General features: G+C 53.3%; 1 protein-coding gene across 1 annotated transcript in view; it reads left to right on the top strand.

Annotated features, from left to right (window-relative positions):
* PUSL1 (pseudouridine synthase like 1) overlaps positions 1–18,495 on the top strand; it is a 31,539-nt gene that overhangs the window by 1,322 nt on the left and 11,722 nt on the right. Inside the window, exons 2-5 of the mRNA XM_068158274.1 lie at positions 1,550–1,607; positions 8,278–8,465; positions 14,443–14,592; positions 18,148–18,321. Of these exons, the coding sequence (XP_068014375.1) occupies positions 1,550–1,607; positions 8,278–8,465; positions 14,443–14,592; positions 18,148–18,321 (570 nt within the window). The remainder of the gene's footprint in view (positions 1–1,549; positions 1,608–8,277; positions 8,466–14,442; positions 14,593–18,147; positions 18,322–18,495) is intronic.

Genomic DNA, 18,495 nt, shown 5'->3' with positions numbered 1-18,495 from the left:
GTTGGGTTTCCCCAGGCTTTAAGCATCCCACATGTGTAGCTGTGCTTGTTTACATTAAAAAGCAGGCAACCAACAAGTGTGTGGGAGAGCTTGGGCAGCTGCAGTGCATGGAATGGTGCCTATCTCCATGAGGATTTGACAGAATAATACCATCACATGCCAAAACCCACAGTTCTCTTGCAGAGCACGGTCTGTGTCACTGTGGGTACTGACCTAAATTACTGGGAGCAGTTACAGGTGGGTTGGGTTTAGCCTCAGGATCTCTCTTTCTACACTTCAACAGCTTCTGTGAGTGGCTGTGACTGCCACAGTGGAAAAGGAAGCTTATCACAAGCCATCTTCACATCTTTTAGTCCCTTTATGACACCCACACAGCTTGCAAGTCAGGGGCCTGGAACTGGCAATCAGCTCCTGACCCTGGAATAGTTTTATCTGCAAACTCTTCTGTCTTCCCATCAGCCTCCACTTGCAGGGCTAGTCCAGAGAGTAACATGTTAAGGGTGACTTTATTAGGATAAAACTTTATTAGAATAAACCAAACCAGGTTGGAAGAGACCTTCAAGATCATCGTGTCCAACCCATCAACCAATCCAACCCACCCAAACAGCTAACCCATGGCACCAAGCACCCCAGCAAGTCTCCTCCTGAACACCTTCAATGACGGCGACTCCACCACCTCCCTGGGGAGCCCATTCCAATGGGCAATCACTCTCTCTGTGTAGAACTTCTTCCTAACATCCAACCTGAACCTCCCCTGGTGCAGCCTGAGACTGTGTCCTCTTGTTCTGGTGCTGGCTGCCTGGGAGAAGAGACCAACATCCGCCTGTCTACAACCTCCCTTCAGAGAGTTGTAGAGAGTGATAAGGTCACCCCTGAGTCTCCTCCAGGCTGAGCAACCCCAGCTCCCTCAGCCTCTCCTCACAGGGCTGTGCTCCAAGCCCCTTACCAACTTTGTTGCTCTTCTCTGGACTCGTTGCAGCAAGTCAACCTCCTTCCTAAACTGAGGGGCCCAGAACTGGACACAGGACTTGAGGTGTGGTCTAACCAGTGCAGTGTACAGGGGCAGAATGACCTCCCTGCTCCTGCTGGCCACACTGTTCCTGATGCAGGCCAGGATGCCATTGGCCCTCTTGGCTGCCTGGGCACACTGCAGGCTCATGTTCAGCCTACCATCAACCAGCACCCCCAGGTCCCTCTCTGCCTGGCTGCTCTCCAGCCACTCTGCCCCCAGCCTGCAGCACTGCCTGGGGTTGTTGTGGCCAGTGTGCAGAGCCCAGCACTTGGATGTGTTCAATCTCATGCCGTTGGATTCTGCCCATCTGTCCAGCAGAGACTTCCAGCCTCTCTCAGACACCTGCTGCATCTCTTTTCTTGTCCATTCATCAAAGTGGTTGGTCCCTGCTAGTTCTGTGATGATATCCATGCCACTCAGTAGCAAACAGTTTGATGAATGCCCCCTATGAACTTCTGGATGTGAGGGGGGGACTCTGTGTCAAGCCCTTGGCTCTTGACACACCTCAGTAACTGTTGTATTTGTTCTCCTCTGCAGCGGAGTTATGGAGACTTCCAGCGATCAGGCCACAGTTGGAGTTCAGAATTATTTGGAGGTAGGTCTTTGCCAATGCTAATTGTCAGTCAGATGCAGCTTGCAGGGTCACACTCTTGAGCTGCAGATATTGTCCAGGATAAATACTGTCTTTAGATTGCACTCAGTGTGGCACTGTGATATTCAAAGCAGCCCAAAGTGCTTCGTGCAGGTGAGGAAAATAGGTCAGGGTGAAGTCAAAGGCACTAAGATGCTGATAAAGATGAGGCTTAAATGATAAAAATGAGACTTGAATCTGAGGCATTCAGAGCCCAAAACTATGATTCTCAGTGCCTGAGAATGCCTCAGAGCTTTCTGGTAGACCTGAGCCTCTGCTTCAGGCCCACCTGAAGGTGCTCAGACAGGTGAACTTCATGAGCAGTTATGGCTTTGTCGCCACTCATTCTCAACTGCTTCAGTTCTGAGCAGGTTTCAGCTGCTTTTAGCTCATGTCTGAGTCCTTCATGGATTTAAAAATGCTGGAAGAGGATGGCTCTGATGGACATTTCCAGAGCAAAGCACAACAGGATGTCCATTGTTCCAAAGTGTGTGTGTGTGTGGGGGGAAATGTCCATTTCCATTCTTCTGGAGTTCTTCTAACATGCAAAGGGGAAAAGGTACGATCCTGCCCTCATTGTTGTTCCTGCACTGCTCCCAGGAATCCCTCAGGATGTAGCAATGGATTTCAGCACCCTGGTACTGTTTGGGCTTGGGGTGAGTGTGCAACAGGAGTGCAGAAGATTCCCTGTTACCCCAGTGGGTAGAAAATGGATCACCTGCGTAGAGTCGATGCTCAGCACACCTGGGTGTCTGTGTAAGCCAGCTGTAATTTAATCACAAGCTGCTGCAGAGCTGCATTGATTTGAGGAGTGCTGGTGAATCCCCTCCTCCTGTGCAGGGCAGGGAGCAAAAGGAGGCTGTGTTAGCTCTCTCTCCTGTTCTTCAGAGCATTGCGTAGCTCAAGATGAGTTTTGGGCCTCTTTAGCAGGTAAGAGCTTGTTGAAGGGGTTGCAACTGGTCGCCTCAGGTCATGTCCAGGGCTTAATAACCAATCTTTTTGTTACTTGCTTCTCATTTTTGGGTCACACTGTCTAAACCTGAGGTCACAAAGTGCAGCAGTTTAGAGTCATAGAATCACAGAGCGGTTTGGGTTGGAAGGGACCTCCAAAGGTCATCGTCTAGCCCAAGCCCCTTGCAGTGAGCAGGGACTTCCCAAGTTGCTCAGAGCCTTGTGGAGCCTGACCTCATGGGTCTTTTTTTTGTGTGTTTGTGCTCTGTGTAAGCTCCAGTGCTGGTGCTGTGAAGGAGCAGAGCTGCTGAAGAGCTGGCCTGGGAGCAGACTCGCTGTCCCACCCAGCCACTCCGCGGCTGTGGCCAAGACGTTTCCGCTCTGTGCCTTGGTTACTGGGTGAGGGTGAGAGTTCCTGCAGGAGGAAAGTGTGATGAATTATGGCTTGTGTAAGAGCTCTCAGGGTGTATTTGCATGGCTTCTTGCCTGAGATGGAGAAAGTGTATAAATATTGTGCAGACCTTGAAAGAAGAGCCCCAAAGGACTCTGCGTCTCATTTATCTCATCCTCCGAACCATCCAGCGGCTCAGCCCCAGGCGCCGGCCTTTGGGTGAGCCCAGCAGTTGTTTTGCATTATCCAAGTGACTTTTGTTTTCACAGGAGAGTGGGTAGGATGGGTGATGGAAGAAGAGGAGGGGGGAAGTGGGGGGGGGGGGGGACTAGAAAAAGATAAACTTATTTGGTGTTGTCTTTTCCCAGTATCAGCACTTTGCAGGCCAGTTCTGGGCTATGTGCTTTGCTTTCATGTGGTGGTATTGATGCTGGGCACTGCTGAGCAGGGCTGTGTCTATTGGAACCACATGGGAAGGCTTGAAGCAGCTTTAATAGAAAACTTCTGGGCCCTGTAGGAATTTATCTTCCTTCCTCCACTGCTCTGCAGCCCTGAACTTCACAGCTTCCCCAAGCCAGGAAAGGCAACTGAAGGCAAGGGCAAAATTAACTCTGTAACGAGATCCTCATTGTGTTGTAAATATGTGCAGACATTTGTTTGGAGTTACAGGCAAGGAAATAACCTGCTAGGTGTAGACCTTGTGTTTCAACAACTGTGTCATTAAAAGTGTAATGGACTGGTTGGTGAGTCTGTGCTGCAGCCCTCGGTGTGGAGCTGCTGCGCTGGGGCTGAGCAGAAGGCTTCTCTGTAAGCCTTTGTCACTGTAAAGCCATCAGACAGAGCACAGAAGCCTTTATAGCCCTCAGAGCCCTGGGACTGCCTGGAGGAAATGGAGACTTGTTGCAGTTTGGGGACAGATGTAGGTATTAGGAGGAGTTTCTAATTACATCTTTGAGGGGGGTAAGCTTTGCAGACAACATTTTGTTTCCTCCTTGGGAGGCAATGTTTTTGCCTTGCAGCTCTTGGAAGCCCAGCTTGCTAGTCAGGAGTCCAAAACAAAATTCCAGCCCTTGCTTCCCAGATGGGGATGTGTGAGTCCAGTCACTTGGCTCTCTCCAGGTCCCTTTGGAAGCTCAGAAGATGCAGGACTCTGTGCTCTAGTCTCAGTTCTTACAAATGGCCCTCTGGAAAGGAAGGTCTCCTCTGCAGCACCCTGTCCTAAAGGGAGTGGCTGTTGCTTGTGCTGACAAGCAGCACATGCAGGGCCTGCTAGGATACCCAGAATGGAAGTTCCCTCTCAGGTTTAGGTTTGAACCATCTCCTGAGTGTGCTGTTTCCCATTGTGCTGGTGAATGCTGCCCAAAACTCTTCTGCCCCACAGAAGGCTCTGTTTTGGCCAGCAAGCCTTATGCTAAGGCCAGATGATATTCCTCATGGAAGGAAAAGGGGGAGTAGGAGAGGAGAGAAAACTCCTTCCCATGCAAGGCAGCTTTGGTGCAACCTCCTCCCTCACCTCTCCTCCCTCACCTCTCCTCTCCTCCCAGAAATAAAAACCCAAAAGAGAGAAAGAAAAAGGAGCCAAGAGATTTGTCATAGACTCATGGAATGGTCTGGGTTGGAAGGGACCTCCAAAAGTCATCTAGTCCAAGCTGCCTGCAGTCAGCAGGGGTATCCTCAACTAGATCAGGTTGCCCAGAGCCTTGTAGAGCCTGAACTTGAATGTCTTCAGGCATGGAGCTTCAACTACTTCACTATTCCACTACCCTCATGGTATCCTCATGTTCAACCCCTGTTTGGACAATGTTTTCAGTGGCATGGGAGGTGGCTTTGGAAAGCCTTTCTCCTAGCAGAAGCCACTTCCTCAGCTTTTCCCTCCCTGGCTTTCACTTCCTCTTTTGTCTCTTCCACTCCAAAGGAGTTAGATTTTTAATTGGTTTCAGTTGATACAGCACCCAGGGAGTCGGTGAGGCTGTGCTGACCTGCAACCAGAGGCTTGCAAGCTACTGTTTAGTAGGACACAGCACCTTGCAAGTCCTGCAGCATCCCTGGCCACGCAGTGCAATCCTTTGTGCTCTGTGCAGCTAGCCCCAGTTGGGCATGGTGAAACCAGTAAAGCCATCCAGCTGCTGGGGAAGAGAAACAGGCACTTTGTTTTTACCCCCCCAAAAACCATTCCTAATAGAATAAACCAGGTTGGAAGAGACCTCAGAGATCATCATGTCCAACCTATCATCCAACACCACCTGATCAACTAAACCATGCAACCAAGCACCCTATCAAGGCTCCTCCTAAACGCCTCCAGGAATGGTGACTCCACCACCTCCCCAGGCAGCCCATTCCAATGGGCAATCACTCTCTCTGTGTAGAATTTCTTCCTAACCTCCAGCCTAAACCTCCCCTGGCACAGCTTGAGACTGTATCCTCTTGTTCTGGTGCTGCTTACCTGGGAGAAGAGACCAACCCCCAGCTGGCTACAACCTCCCTTCAGGGAGTTGGAGAGAGCAAGAAGGTCTCCCCTGAGCCTCCTCTTCTCCAGGCTAAGCAACCCCAGCTCCCTCAGCCTCTCCTCCCAGGGCTGTGCTCCAGACCTCTCACCAACTTCGTTGCCCTTCTCTGGACACCTTCCAGCAAGTCAACCTCCTTCCTGACCTGAGGAGCCCAGAACTGGACACAGGACTCAAGGTGTGGCCTAACCAGTGCAGTGTACAGGGACAGAATGACCTCCCTGCTCCTGCTGGCCACACTGTTCATGATGCAGGCCAGGATGCCCTTGGCCTTCTTGGCCACCTGGGCACACTGCAGGCTCATGTTCAGCCTACCATTAACCAGCACCCCCAGGTCCCTCTCTGCCTGGCTGCTCTCAGCCACTCTGACCCCAGCCTGAAGCACTGCCTGGGGTTGTTGTGGCCAATGTGCAGAGCCCAGCACTTGGATGTGTTCAATCTCATCCTGTTGGATTCTGCCCATCTGTCCAGCCTGCACAGTTTCTCTTGAGTGCACCCATCCACAACTGATTCCACAGCTGCTTTTGTGCTCTGGAGATGGCTGAGTAGCTTGGAGGCTTTTGTTTTTCATCTTGCTGTTAATTGATTTCGATTTGAGGGAGAGGAATGAATGAACTTTTGCTTCCCCCCCTCCATAGGTGGCATACATTAAATGGGCCTGTTCTTCATCCTGCCTCTCCAGCAGTTGCTGAGGGTGAGAACTGTGAGCAGTAATAGCAACCTGGAATGTGGATCCATATCGTTCTGGCACACAGCAGTGGAAACTTCAGCGTGATTGGAAATGTGGAAGTGCTTAAGTGAATGAAACCTGTTAGCAGAGCAGGGCCACTAAATGCAAGTAAAGCTTTCCCCTGCCTTGCTGGTATGCAGGCTGTTAGGAGATATAAACACCCTGGGATGCCTGTTGCTGCTCCAGGAACAGGGTTGTCTGGAAAGGCTCTGACTTGGGAAGTAAAGGCTAAACGAAATCAGATGAGATCTGGCTCCATCAAAGGCTCCTCCAGCAGGTGCCAAGCCAAGAGCTCAGTGTTTGCAACACCTGCTGAAGAGGAGGAGATTTGTGTGCTCAAAGAAGGGAGCAGAGACCTGTGAACTCTGAGCACAAGGCAGGACATCCCAGCGCCTTCATTCCTGTGTCTTCTCTCTTGCTTTATAGCCGGGTGCCCACGGGTTAAGTGCCTCGGTTTCCCCTGCAGGAATCCGTGCTTGATAGCCAGCAGGGCAGGGATCTGGAGTCATGGCAGTAAAGCTTTTGGAGTTCCTCTGATGAAAGGCCTGCTGCTTTTAGGGGCTTGGGGTTTTCTTTCTGAAAGGGCAAGGAAAACTGGGTGCTATCCAAGCAATTACTAAACGTGACTAGTGTCTCTCTTCTGAAGTGCAGTGTGGGTGATACCGACAGAGCCAAGTGCACAGGAACCAGAGGAGGCAGCCATCAGCTGCCTGTAGGCTCAGAGGCCATCTGGGTGGTACAGACAGGGGGCATTTGCATAGGTGAAGAAGTCAGTGCTGAATTGCCTGCAAAGGAGTCCAGCAGCCCAGAAATTCTCTCTTGAAGGTGATTAATTGGGAGGAGATATGAATGAAATGCTCAAAGCTGGAGGCAGCAGTGTATTATCAGCTGCATGCCTCTTAGGCTGGAGGAGGAATCCACAAAGATCTCCCCCTGTCACCAGCTGAGATTTGTAGTTGATGGTGGTCACATTCCTCCTTGGATGCCCAGCACATCAGTCATGCCTCCAGGGAGGTGTACCTGGGACAAAACTGCACTGGAGCAGGGCAGCTGTGGACATACCATTTGTTGAACCTGTCGGTCAGCCCTGCACCTTCTGGATTCAGGGGCTGGGCTGAGCAGGGGGAGCAACCAGCTTTGCTTTGGAGCCAGCAATCCTCTCTTCCTTTCCAGTCTGCTCTCCCAAAGAGCCCAATTCCTGCTGGCAGAAGAGAGACCTCAGCAGTGTTCTTACTATCCAGCTTAGGTCAGAGGCAGGCATTGAAAAGGGATCCAAAGGAGTGCTGCATCCAAACTTCTCCAAGCCCATAAGGGGAGAGGAGGATGTTTTCCATGTTCTCTCCTGGTCTCTCTCTCCCTCTACCTCCACTTAACTATGTTCCCTCTGTCTGCTTTCTGCCTGATGAGAAAGGAGGGGGAGAAAGAGGGTGGAGGAAGGGAGGAGCCTGCAAGACCCAAACCTATCTTTGCCGTTAAAGGCAGCCCCATGCTTGGAGACAAAATGCTGAGGCACAAGCCAAGGTCTGCTGCAAAAACTGATTTCATTTCTGTCTGCTTCAGGGTGATAAATAAAGATTTTTCATTGTTAATTGTAACCACATGTGAACTCCAGATAGGAGGATTAGGAAGAGGAAAAAGCTAGGGTCATTTTTGTTCTGTTTCCCAGCCCTTCCCCTGCAGCTCAGTCTCCTTTTCCCCCTTGCCTCCCAGTGCCTTTTAAGGGCTACGTTCCTGAGAGCCCAGAATCTTTCTGCTCAAGTCGTGTTCTGTAGGTGTAAGGAAGCTCACATGGCACTTTGGGCTGTTCTGACTGAGGGGATTCCAGGACAAAAGGTCCTGAAGCTTGAAGATTCCAGGACAAAAGGTCCTGAGAAGCCACCGGTTGTGGGAGCAGTCCCCCAAACAGGCTTCTCTCTGTCCCTTGCTGTGCAGCCTGCAGTAGAGCTCCCACTGACTGCTCTGGGTGAGCACCAAGGAGACCTGGCTAGCAAGGTGAGGGATGCTGTTTCCTCAGAACTGAGGCCACTCTTCCTGAATCCATCTGGTGTTGGCTTTCAGAAGGCAGCAGAGAAGCTGAAGCCAGCTGTTCCCATCAAGTTCCACATCTCCAGCCGGACGGACGCCGGCGTCCACGCGCTCTGCAACGCTGCTCACCTCGACATCCAGAGGCCGCCTGGGAAACCTGCTTTCAGTGAGAAACAGCTCATCCATGGCCTTAACCACCACCTGAAACCTGAGCCCATCAGGTGAGTTGGAGACTAGGCAGGGCCTTGTCTTTTGCCCTTGTTGGAGGGAGGAGGAAATGCAGCAGCGATCTGATACCTGTCAGCCAAGAAACTCTTCCCATCTGCAAGACCCTACTGCTGCCTTCTCCTTTTGGGGGGATGCTGCCTCCTCCTTTTGGGGTTGCAGCCTCTTCACTCACAAGACTTTTCCTCCTGTTGGCAGACTACTGCCTTGCACATGTGCATTCCTGCTGCTACCAGCCCCTTGCCACATTAAAGTTCAATCTTGCTCCACCACCATTGTTAGGGGATCATCTATGCTGGAACCCCTAGAGTGGGGAGAGATTGGGGTCACCATGTAAGTGCTGAATCCACTTGGGTGGCTCTGGTTCCACACACAAGCCAGAACATTAATGTATTAATATTCTAAGCTGCTCAATTCTCCAACTCCCCTTTTTTTCCCCTCCTCTGTTTATTGAATTAGCCAAACCTTAGCTGCAGTGCTGCCTCTCACCTGTGTGTGTGTGCAAAAGGATGAAGCAGTTGGTGCCTGTGGCTCTCCTGGCCCCAGGGCTGGGGTCTGCAGCGTTTCTGCAGTTGTTTGTCCCTGGTGCTTTGCATTTCCATTCCATGGGACTCGTGGTGAGTGAGCAGAGCAGAAGCTGCAGCAGCTGTCTCAGCCAGCTGTGCTCTTTCACCTCCGAACAAACACCGGGGGAGCCATCAGAGCATGGAGGGGAAGAGGAAGTAAAATCGTTGGAATCTGAGCTCAGGAAGGAGGGCAGGAAGGCACTGGGAGACCTTAGTGCTGGAGTCACATAGTCCCTGTGAGTGGCTGTTTGTTATCTTGTTTTACCCAACCTTTTCCCAGGATGTTTACACTTCCTCTGACAGCCCAAGGCCAGGCTGCTTTTCCCCTTTGATCCTCAACATCTTCTGACTGTCCACATTAGCTCAGCTGTTTCTGTCCCCCCCCAACAAGACCCTCTGGAGAGATCTCAGAGTGGGTGAGCTCAGCCTAAGGGCAGCAGGAGGTGGCTGGTGCACTGCTTGGGGCTGGCTGTGGAATGTGGCTGTCATTAGCAATGCCTGGCTGTCAGTCCCCAGGGATCCAGAAGGGAAGGTTCTCACTCCCCCCCACCACCTTAGTTTGCAAAACTGTGGTTTAGCAGTTTGCAGCCCTGATGGAGCAGAGGCTTCACAGTGGGTGAGAGCAAAGCAAAGGCTGATTCACTGCTTTTGCCACCCAGCCCACTGACAGCCAGCCACTAACAAGGCAGGTTGTGCATCCCAAACCTGAGGCTGAGTATGAGCCTGATAGCACAGGACTGGCAGTTTTGTGTTTCATAGTTTCATTCAGGGTTGGAAGGGGCCACAAGGATCATCTAGTTCCAGCCCCCCTGCCATGGGCAGGGACACCCCACACTAGATCAGGCTGGACAGAGCCTCATCCAGCCTGCTCTTAAACACCCCCAGGGACGGGGCCTCAACCACCTCCCTGGACAACCCATTCCAGGGTTTCACCACTGTCCTGGTGAAGAACCTCCTCCTCACCTCCAGCCTGAATCTCCCCACCTCCAGCTTCATTCCATTCCCCCTAGTCCTGTCACTACCTGAGATCCTGAGAAGTCCTTCCCCAGCCTTCCTGTAGCCCCCTTCAGATCCTGGAAGGCCACAATGAAGTCACCTCGGAGCCTTCTCTTCTGCAGACTGAACAGCCCCAACTCCTTCAGTCTGTCCTCATAGGAGAGGTGCTCCAGCCCTCTGCTCATCCTTGTGGCCCTTCTCTGGACACCTTCCAGCACCTCCACATCCCTCTTGCCATAGGGGCTCCAGAACTGGACACAGTACTCCAGGTGGGGTCTCACCAGGGCTGAGTAGAGGGGGAGGATCACCTCCCTTGCCCTGCTAGCCACACTTCTCCTGATACAGCCCAGGATCAATCCAGTTCTTCCAGTGGCCTTTTGGATTCCCCTTGCAGTGAGAGGCCAGGACACAAAGCACATCCCTCTCTCAAGCTGGCTAAGTGGCATGCCTAACATCTGTGAGTTAGGCTGTCCCTGGACAGCTTTCACCTTCTTTGTCATGTGTGAGGAGTCTCATGAGGCTGCTGAGGGCTGGGGCTGGAGATGATTTCTTTTCAGACTGCTGTGTCTGAAAGGGGAAAAAAAAACCTGAAACACATTTTGACTTCTGCAGGGGGTTGGTGGTGGTGGTGGTGGTTGCTCAGCCTGAAAATTGGGTCAGATCTCTGCACTCTGGAAGTCAAACCCTTTCTGGATGTTCTAGCAGCACCAGGGAACATGAAGCAGGTCACAGCTTTGATTTCCTCCTTGAAGAGATGAAAGCAGTTGTTTGGGAGTCAGAAGTAGCTGATTTTAACAGCCAGAGGCTACCACTGCAATAATCAATCTGTTCCATGTGTCACTCAGCCTTCCTCCCCTGAGCTTAGGCTTGGAACTTGTCATGTCTGGCTTTAATGGGAGGAAGTTGTCCTAGAGAGCTGAAACTGCTGCTGTCACCCTGCCCCTTTCAGCACTGGGAGTCATACAGATAGTTGCAGCTGGCTGTGTGATCCCTGGCTGCTCAGTCCAGGGGCCAACAGGATTGCTGCTGAAGAAAGCCTTCTGTTAGAGAGCATCTCCAAGAGGAGACAGCAGTGTGGTGTTGCTGAGGGGAAGAGGTTTTTGTCCCAGACTGGGATGTGGCAGGTAGCAGGAGGTGCTGTGGGATGTGGCAGGTAGCAGGAGGTGCTGTGGGATGTGGCAGGTGGCAGGAGGTGCTGTGGGATGTGGCAGGTAGCAGGAGGTGCTGTGGGATGTGGCAGGTAGCAGGAGGTGCTGTGGGATGTGGCAGGTAGCAGGAGGTGCTGTGGGATGTGGCAGGTAGCAGGAGGTGCTGTGGGATGTGGCAGGTAGCAGGAGGTGCTGTGGGATGTGGCAGGTAGCAGGAGGTGCTGTGGGATGTGGCAGGTAGCAGGAGGTGCTGTGGGATGTGGCAGGTAGCAGGAGGTGCTGTCTGCTGACACAGTGCAGCACAGCCCTGACCAGGTAGAGCTGGAGCTTATCAGGGTGCAGTCAGCCCTGCTTCTCCTTCCTCCCTCAGGCTGAGCCTTTGGAAAATGGTTCAGCTGCTTTCCATTAAGGAGCTTGGTGATGGGCATGAGTCTGAGTGTGTTCAGCAGCCATCCCCTCCCTCTCTGGATATTACTTGGCCAAGAAGAATTCTCTCCTAATGCTGGAGAGAAAGCTCAGCACTTTCATGTGGTTGCAAGCAGGGGGTGATGGAGAGAGGGATCTTTGTGAGAACACATTATTGTTGATAGGGCTTGGAAGGGGGACAAGATTCCAAGCTGGCTGACTGTACCACCAGCAATAATAACCTCCTTTGTAGCAGGATGAGTCTCTTCTGTCAACTGATCTGTCTTTTGGATTGGCAAAGCATGTTTGAAGGGGCCTTGTCCACGAAGATCAGAGGGTATTTGATGGCTGGGGGTGGCTTTAGGGAGGCTTTGCTGTCCCTGAGGCAAGGAGGGGTGCTACAGGAGGCTCCACACCACCTATTTCTGATTGCACTGTTGTAAGCACACAGGGAAAAAACTGAGTGACAGCAGCCAGGATTCCTCCCACCTCCTGCAAACTGACATTTGCTTTCTGATGGCACTGGAGAGTGGAAAATGTTCTTCTGCAGGATGTGTTCCTGTTTGGACACTGGCACTCCTAGTTAGATCTCCTCAGGCTTTGTTTCCACACACCCCCAACCCTTCAACCTCCTCTGAGGTTCAGGCAGAGAATGCTGTGGGTCTTTTATTTTCCAGGGAGTGGGATCTTAACAAGGCTTGAGGTGGAATAAATGCTTGAAAGACAACTCTTAGCTAGGAAGAGCCTCTGGTAGCAATTGCATCTGCTGGGAGAGGCAGGGGGAAGGTTGATGTGGGCACAAATAGGCTCCTCTGAAACTCTGCCTCTATGAAAGGGAGTGGAAGGATGCTTCTCTGAGAGAAATCACATCAGCCTTTGCAAGAGGAGCTGAAGGCAGCTGAAATGCTCCTGCAGGCCTGCAGAGGGAGGGAAATAGATGCCATAGTTCTGGTGGTGTGTTTGGAAGAGGCTGGAGGTCCTGTCTCCAGGCTCCCCTGCAGGCCTGGAGGATGTAGTTTGTATTTCTGCTGAGGGTTTATGGCAGGGGAGCAATCTCCTGGGTTTGTTATTGCAAATCTTTGTGGAGGCCTGTGGCTCAGCTTTAATTTCTCCTTCTGTGGTCTGAGCCTTGCCAGTGGAGGGATGTGAGCCAGAGGCACTTGAGCTGGCAGAAATCCCCAAGCACCAACCTTTGGAAAGTAAATAAATAGCTCTGTCCATTGCCTGCTCCCAAACAGCATCACACATGTTGGTTTTGGCTGCCCTGGCTCCCTTCTCTTCATTGTGTCAGGCTCTAAAGGCAGGAAGGCACCCAGCAGGAGCACAGCTGCCCTCTGAGGAGAGGTGCCCTGTGAAGCAGCCAGCACCTGCCTGTGCAGCAGTGATCCCTTGCTGTGTGCTGCCTGCAGGAGAGTGTGGGGGGGGGTGTCACTCCTCTGGGACAAGGGAAGATCAGAGGCAGTCAAAAAGTGCTGCTCACACACTCACATCAGCACCAAGGCTTTGGGGGAGCTGCAGAGCCACAGGGAAGCTCTGGTTGCTCCCTTGCCAGACCCTTGTGCTCTCCCTGCTGGCTACCAAGCTGTCTGTCTGTGATGGCAGAGGTGGCACTGGCTTGGGGAAACAAGGCAATTTCCCCCTGTTGCTTGCAGAAGGAAACAGAGGAGCTCAGCTGCCTGGAAAGCTGCTCCTTGGGAAGCAGAGAGGAGCATTCCCCAAAGGCATGTCCTGCCCACTCGAGATGTGGGGGTGCCCAGGAGGGCTCCTGCAGGCAGCCTCCTGACAGACCCCCTCGAGGTGATGGAGGCTTGCACCTCCCTCTGCCTTGCTGCAGCAAAGTCCTCTTTGTCTTGGAGGCTGTGGGGGGAGGTGGGAGGGAGGTGACCTAGTTTCAAACATCTCCATCTGCTACAGTGAGCTGCAGAGCTGCCTCTGAGGGTGAGCACAGGGGGAGCTCGCTGAGGGAGTCCTTCCCACCGGTGGTTGGGACCATGGTTGTGCAACAGCAGGAGGACACAGCATTGCCAAGGTGTGCTCCTCAGCTGGGGATGGAGCCTGCTTGCTCTGGGGAAGGAGCTGCCTCTCAGCTGGGGACACACTACAGCCAGATACACAATACCATCTGCTGGGCTGGGTGAGGGCTTTGGTGTTTCTGGGGAGCAAAGGGCACACCAGCAGCTGGCACGGCCTCAGCTGAGGGACTGGGTGGTCATTAGCCTCTTGTGATGGTGGGAGTGTCCCCAAAGTGTGTTGCTAGAGCCACAGAATTGCCTTCCAAGGTCATTGGGTCCCACTGTGCACCCAACACCACCATGGCCACTAAACCATCTCCCACAGTGCCATGGCCACACGTTTCCTGAACACCTCCAGGGATGGTGGCTCCCCCAGCCCCCTGGGCAGCCTGTTCCAGTGCCTGAGCACTCTTTCAGTCAAGAATTGTTTCCTAATCTCCAACCTGAACCTCCTCCCCTGGTGCACCCTGAGGCCATTGCCTCTCATTCTATCACCAGGGAGAAGAGCCCAACCTCCACCTCCCTCCAACCTCCTTTCAGAGAGTTGTAGATAGCAATGAGGTCTCCCCTCAGCCTCCTCTTCTCCAGACTGACCCCAAGTCAGTTGCATTGTGTAGCTGGTGGCAGGGGTGGTGCCAAGGCTCTCCTGCTGCCTGCTGCTTGCCTGTGGCAGGCCGGAGGTGCAAATCCTTGGGTCCCGGGTTGGTCAGGGGCTGAGAGGAGAGACTGAGTGAATTGTAAGTGCAGCTTGTCAAAGAATCCAGTGCATGTTTGGGCTCCCATCGTTGTGGTGAGCAGGCAGAAGCTGTTGAATTGGTGCTTGACCTTTCTGTCCTCCCCTGGCAGCGTTCTGAAGGCTCACCGAGTGGCCGGCGACTTCCACGCGCGCTTCGCGGCGCTCTCCAGGACCTACATCTATCGGCTCCTGCTGGGCTGCCCGCACCACACCGAGGTCCCAGTGTTTGAAAGGGATCTCTGCTGGGCTCCTGCTGGGGGGTAAGTGTGGTGCAACCTCATCAGCACTCTGGAAAGGCTTGGGTTTTGAGGGGGGAAGCGAGTCACTGCTCCACCTGAGAGCGGATTCCCTGTGCCTATGGAGGAGACTTCCCAGCTGGGGTCAGCGCAGCTGCCCTCAGGTTCGGCCTCCCAGCCCTGAGGCTTTCAGGCTGGGTGCTAGGAAGGAGTTCTTCACAGAAAGAGAGATTGGCCCTTGGGATGTGCTGCCCAGGGAGGTGGTGGAGTCCCCATCCCTGGAGGTGTGTAGGAAGAGACTGGATGAGGTGCTTGGTGCCATGGTTTGGTTGATCAGATGGTGCTGGGTGAGAGGTTGGACTGGATGATCTCAAAGGTCTCTTCCAACCTGGTCTGTTCTGTTCTATTCTGTTCTGTTCTATATTTGCAGCTCTGTTTTGGTTTTCCTGTCAGCTGTGCTGGGCCACATCCCATCCCCTCTTAAACACCTCCAGGGATGGGGACTCCACCACCTCCCTGGGCAGCACATCCCAATGGCCAACAACTCTCTCTGGGAAGAACTTTCTCCTCACCTCCAGCCTAAACCTCCCCTGGCACAGCTTGAGACTGTGGCCTCTTGTTCTGGTGCTGGGTGCCTGGGAGAAGAGACCAACCCCCAGCTGGCTACAACCTCCCTTCAGGGAGCTGGAGAGAGCAAGAAGGTCTCCCCTGAGCCTCCTCTTCTCCAGGCTAAGCAACCCCAGCTCCCTCAGCCTCTCCTCCCAGGGCTGTGCTCCAGACCCCTCCCCAGCTTTCTTGCCCTTCTCTGGACACCTTCAAGTCTCTCAATGTCCTTCTTAACCTGAGGAGCCCAGAACTGGCCACAGGACTCCAGGTGTGGCCTGAGCAGTGCTGAGCACAGGGGCAGAGTTGCTACAGCAAACCCCTGTGGACAGCTGGCTGAAGGAGCAGTGCTCTGGTGTGATGCAGAGAGGCAGGACTGCAGCACACTGCACCTCTCAAGGCTTTGAGGTGTGACCACAGAGGCAGGCAGGAATGAAGGCTGAGAATTCTCTTGGCTTTGTTTGTTTGTTGTTGGTTTTTAACACCCTGTTTGGGGTAGCACCTGCAGGTAAATCTGTGCACTCACTCCCTGCCTGAGTGCTTGTGTTGTTTGAGCCAAGGCCCCTGAGCAGCCCTCCCCTAACAAAGTGCTCCTAGCTCAGTGCTCACTTTGTGTCCTTGCAGCAGCCAGAGTCAGAACAAATCACTGCTTGTGTAGGCAAGGGAAGACAAACAAACTCAGTGCCTCTTAAGAAAAACCCAAACCAAAACCAACCCAACTTAGAGCTGGTAAACAGTGGGTGAGGAAAACCAAACCCAAGCCAGAAGGTGAATTGTTGTTGCCCTGTGGGTTTGTGCTGTAGACATACACTGAAGGAAACTGGCAGGCAGAGAGGTTTGCAGCCAGCTGTGGTCCTCTCCTCAGCACTGGGGGAGGAAGAGTGGTGGGGCATGGTAGGAAATGTCACCTCAGCTGCCCTAGCAGGGCAGGGATGCTGTTGTCCTGGCCTGAAATTGTTGCCTTGCTTCTCTGTGGGCTGGGGCAAGGGAAACTAAAGAGGAAATTGCCAGATGAGGTGTGAGCTGCACAGTGTGCCTGCACCTTGGGCTTGGAGAAATTGCCTTTCATTCAGTCCAGACACTGCAGTTCATCTTCCCAGGAGGCAGCACCACACATTAAAGTGTCAGACACCTTCTGGGTAGGGGGGGTCTCTTGCTGAGAGGTGGGGAGACTGAGCTTGGACATGAGGAAGAAGCTCTTTACTGTGGGGGGCCAGGTTGCTCAGGGAGGTGCTTGAGGCCCCATCCCTTGAAAGATTCAAGGTCAAACTTGATGAGGCCCTGAGCGAGCTGAGATGTCTCCAGGGTGAGAGTGGGGTTGGGCAAGATGAGCTTTGAAGGTAGCTGGGTGAAAATCACAGAATCACCAGAATCACAGAAAGACCTCAGAGGTCCCTTCCAGCCCTGCTGCTAGGAGTGGAGGAGCTCCTGATGTCTGCACTGCTGGTGCAGGGAGCACATCAGATGTAACTCTGGAGGCATCTGAGCTGCCAGCTGGGTGTCAGCAGTGCCTCTCAGTGTGCCCAGCTGATTTTCTTGGACACAGTGAAACACTTTGGAATGGTGTTGGAGGGGTGGGGGAGGAGAAATCTCATCTTGGTGATCTTAGTTTGCTCTCCTCCAGAAGTGTTTTGGCTTCTCTGAGGATCTGAGAAACTGAAGCCATTTGCTCAGGAGAAACTGAGCAAACCAGGAGATCAATAAGGATCTGGTCAGCACCCAGAGCAGCAAATCTCTCTCAGTTCCTTTGCTGGAGGCTGTTTTGAACAGACCTGGCTTCTCCAGGTGAGGAGCACAGCCCTGGGAGGAGAGGCTGAGGGAGCTGGGGTTGCTTAGCCTGGAGAAGAGGAGGCTCAGGGGAGACCTTCTTGCTCTCTCCAACTCCCTGCAGGGAGGTTGGAGCCAGGTGGGGGTTGGGCTCTTCTCCCAGGCAAGCAGCACCAGAACAAGAGGCCACAGTCTCAAGCTGTGCCAGGGGAGATTTAGGCTGGAGGGGAGGAGAAAGTTCTTCCCAGAGAGAGAGATTGGCCCTTGGGATGTGCTGCCCAGGGAGGTGGTGGAGTCCCCATCCCTGGAGGTGTTCAGGAGGGGATTGGATGTGGCACTTGGAGCCATGGTTTAGCTGTCAGGAGGTGTTGGGTGATAGGTTGGACTTAGTATCATAGAATCAGTCAGGGTTGGAAGGGACCACAAGGATCATCCAGTCCCAACCCCCCTGCCATGGGCAGGGACACCCCACACTAGATCAGGCTGGCCAGAGCCTCATCCAGCCTGGTCTTAAACACCTCCAGGGACAGGGCCTCAACCACCTCCCTGGACAACCCATTCCAGGGTTGACTTGATGATCTCTGAGGTCTTTTCCAACCTTATTGATCCTATGAAACCTGAATTTCAGGCTCTTGCCCTTCTGAGCCTTACCCTTGGCCCTTTCTGCTGCCTCTCCACCTTGGCTGTGAGCTGCCTTCATCTCTGATGCTTTGCTCACTCATTCCATCCCTGCTGCCTCCCAGTTTTCATCTTCTGGCTGCTCCAGAGCTCAGGTTTGGCAATCCACCACAGTGTTTGGTGCTCTCTTGCGTGGCAGCATCTTCTCCAGTTCATGAGATCCAGGTGCTGCAGAGGGCTTTGGTTCTCCTGCCCTCCCCTCTAGCCGGCAGTCGGAGTAGAGTCACTTGAATGGAACTGCTTTAAGAAGCACAGCAGGAGGAAGGTTTGTGTAAGAGCCATGTGCCTGCCAGCCCCTCAGTCTGGCCTGGGGTTTTGAGTCCCTCCAGACCTCAGGTCCCTTGGCATCCTGGTGTGTGCTTTGGGCTGGCACCAGCCCAGCCCCAGCCTGCACAATGTTTCCGCAGCGCCGCCACGGCGAATCTGGGGGCCGGGTCGAAGCCTCTCCTGGGTTCATTGGGCTGTGACCCACCTACCACAGGTGTTCCCCCCTGAGGCTCCTTTCCCTGTGCTCTGCCTGTGTCATTCCAGCCTCCTGGACGTCCCTGCCATGCGGGATGCAGCACAGTTCCTGCTGGGAACCCACGACTTCAGCACCTTCCGCTCCCACAGCTCGGAGACGCCTTTCCAGTCCCCCGTCAGAACCCTCCTCCAGATAGACATCCAGCCCTCCTCTGGCATCCTGTCCCACCACTATGAGCACAGGTGAGAGCCCAGGCCCCCAGCTGAGGGGCTGCTGATCAGCTGAATCATGGAATCAATAAGGTTGGAAAAGACTTCAAACATCATCGAGTCCAACCTGTCACCCAGGACCTCCTGACTGCTAAACCATGACTCCAAGGGCCTCAGCCAGGCTCTTCCTAAACTCCTCCAGGGATG

Source organism: Melanerpes formicivorus, unplaced genomic scaffold (genome assembly GCF_026170545.1).
Source record: "Melanerpes formicivorus ecotype bairdi unplaced genomic scaffold, bMelFor1.0.p_v2 SCAF_39, whole genome shotgun sequence".
Lineage (NCBI taxonomy): Eukaryota > Metazoa > Chordata > Aves > Piciformes > Picidae > Melanerpes > Melanerpes formicivorus.
Note: the sequence above shows the minus strand (reverse complement) of the source record. Positions and strands in the feature narration are given on the sequence as shown.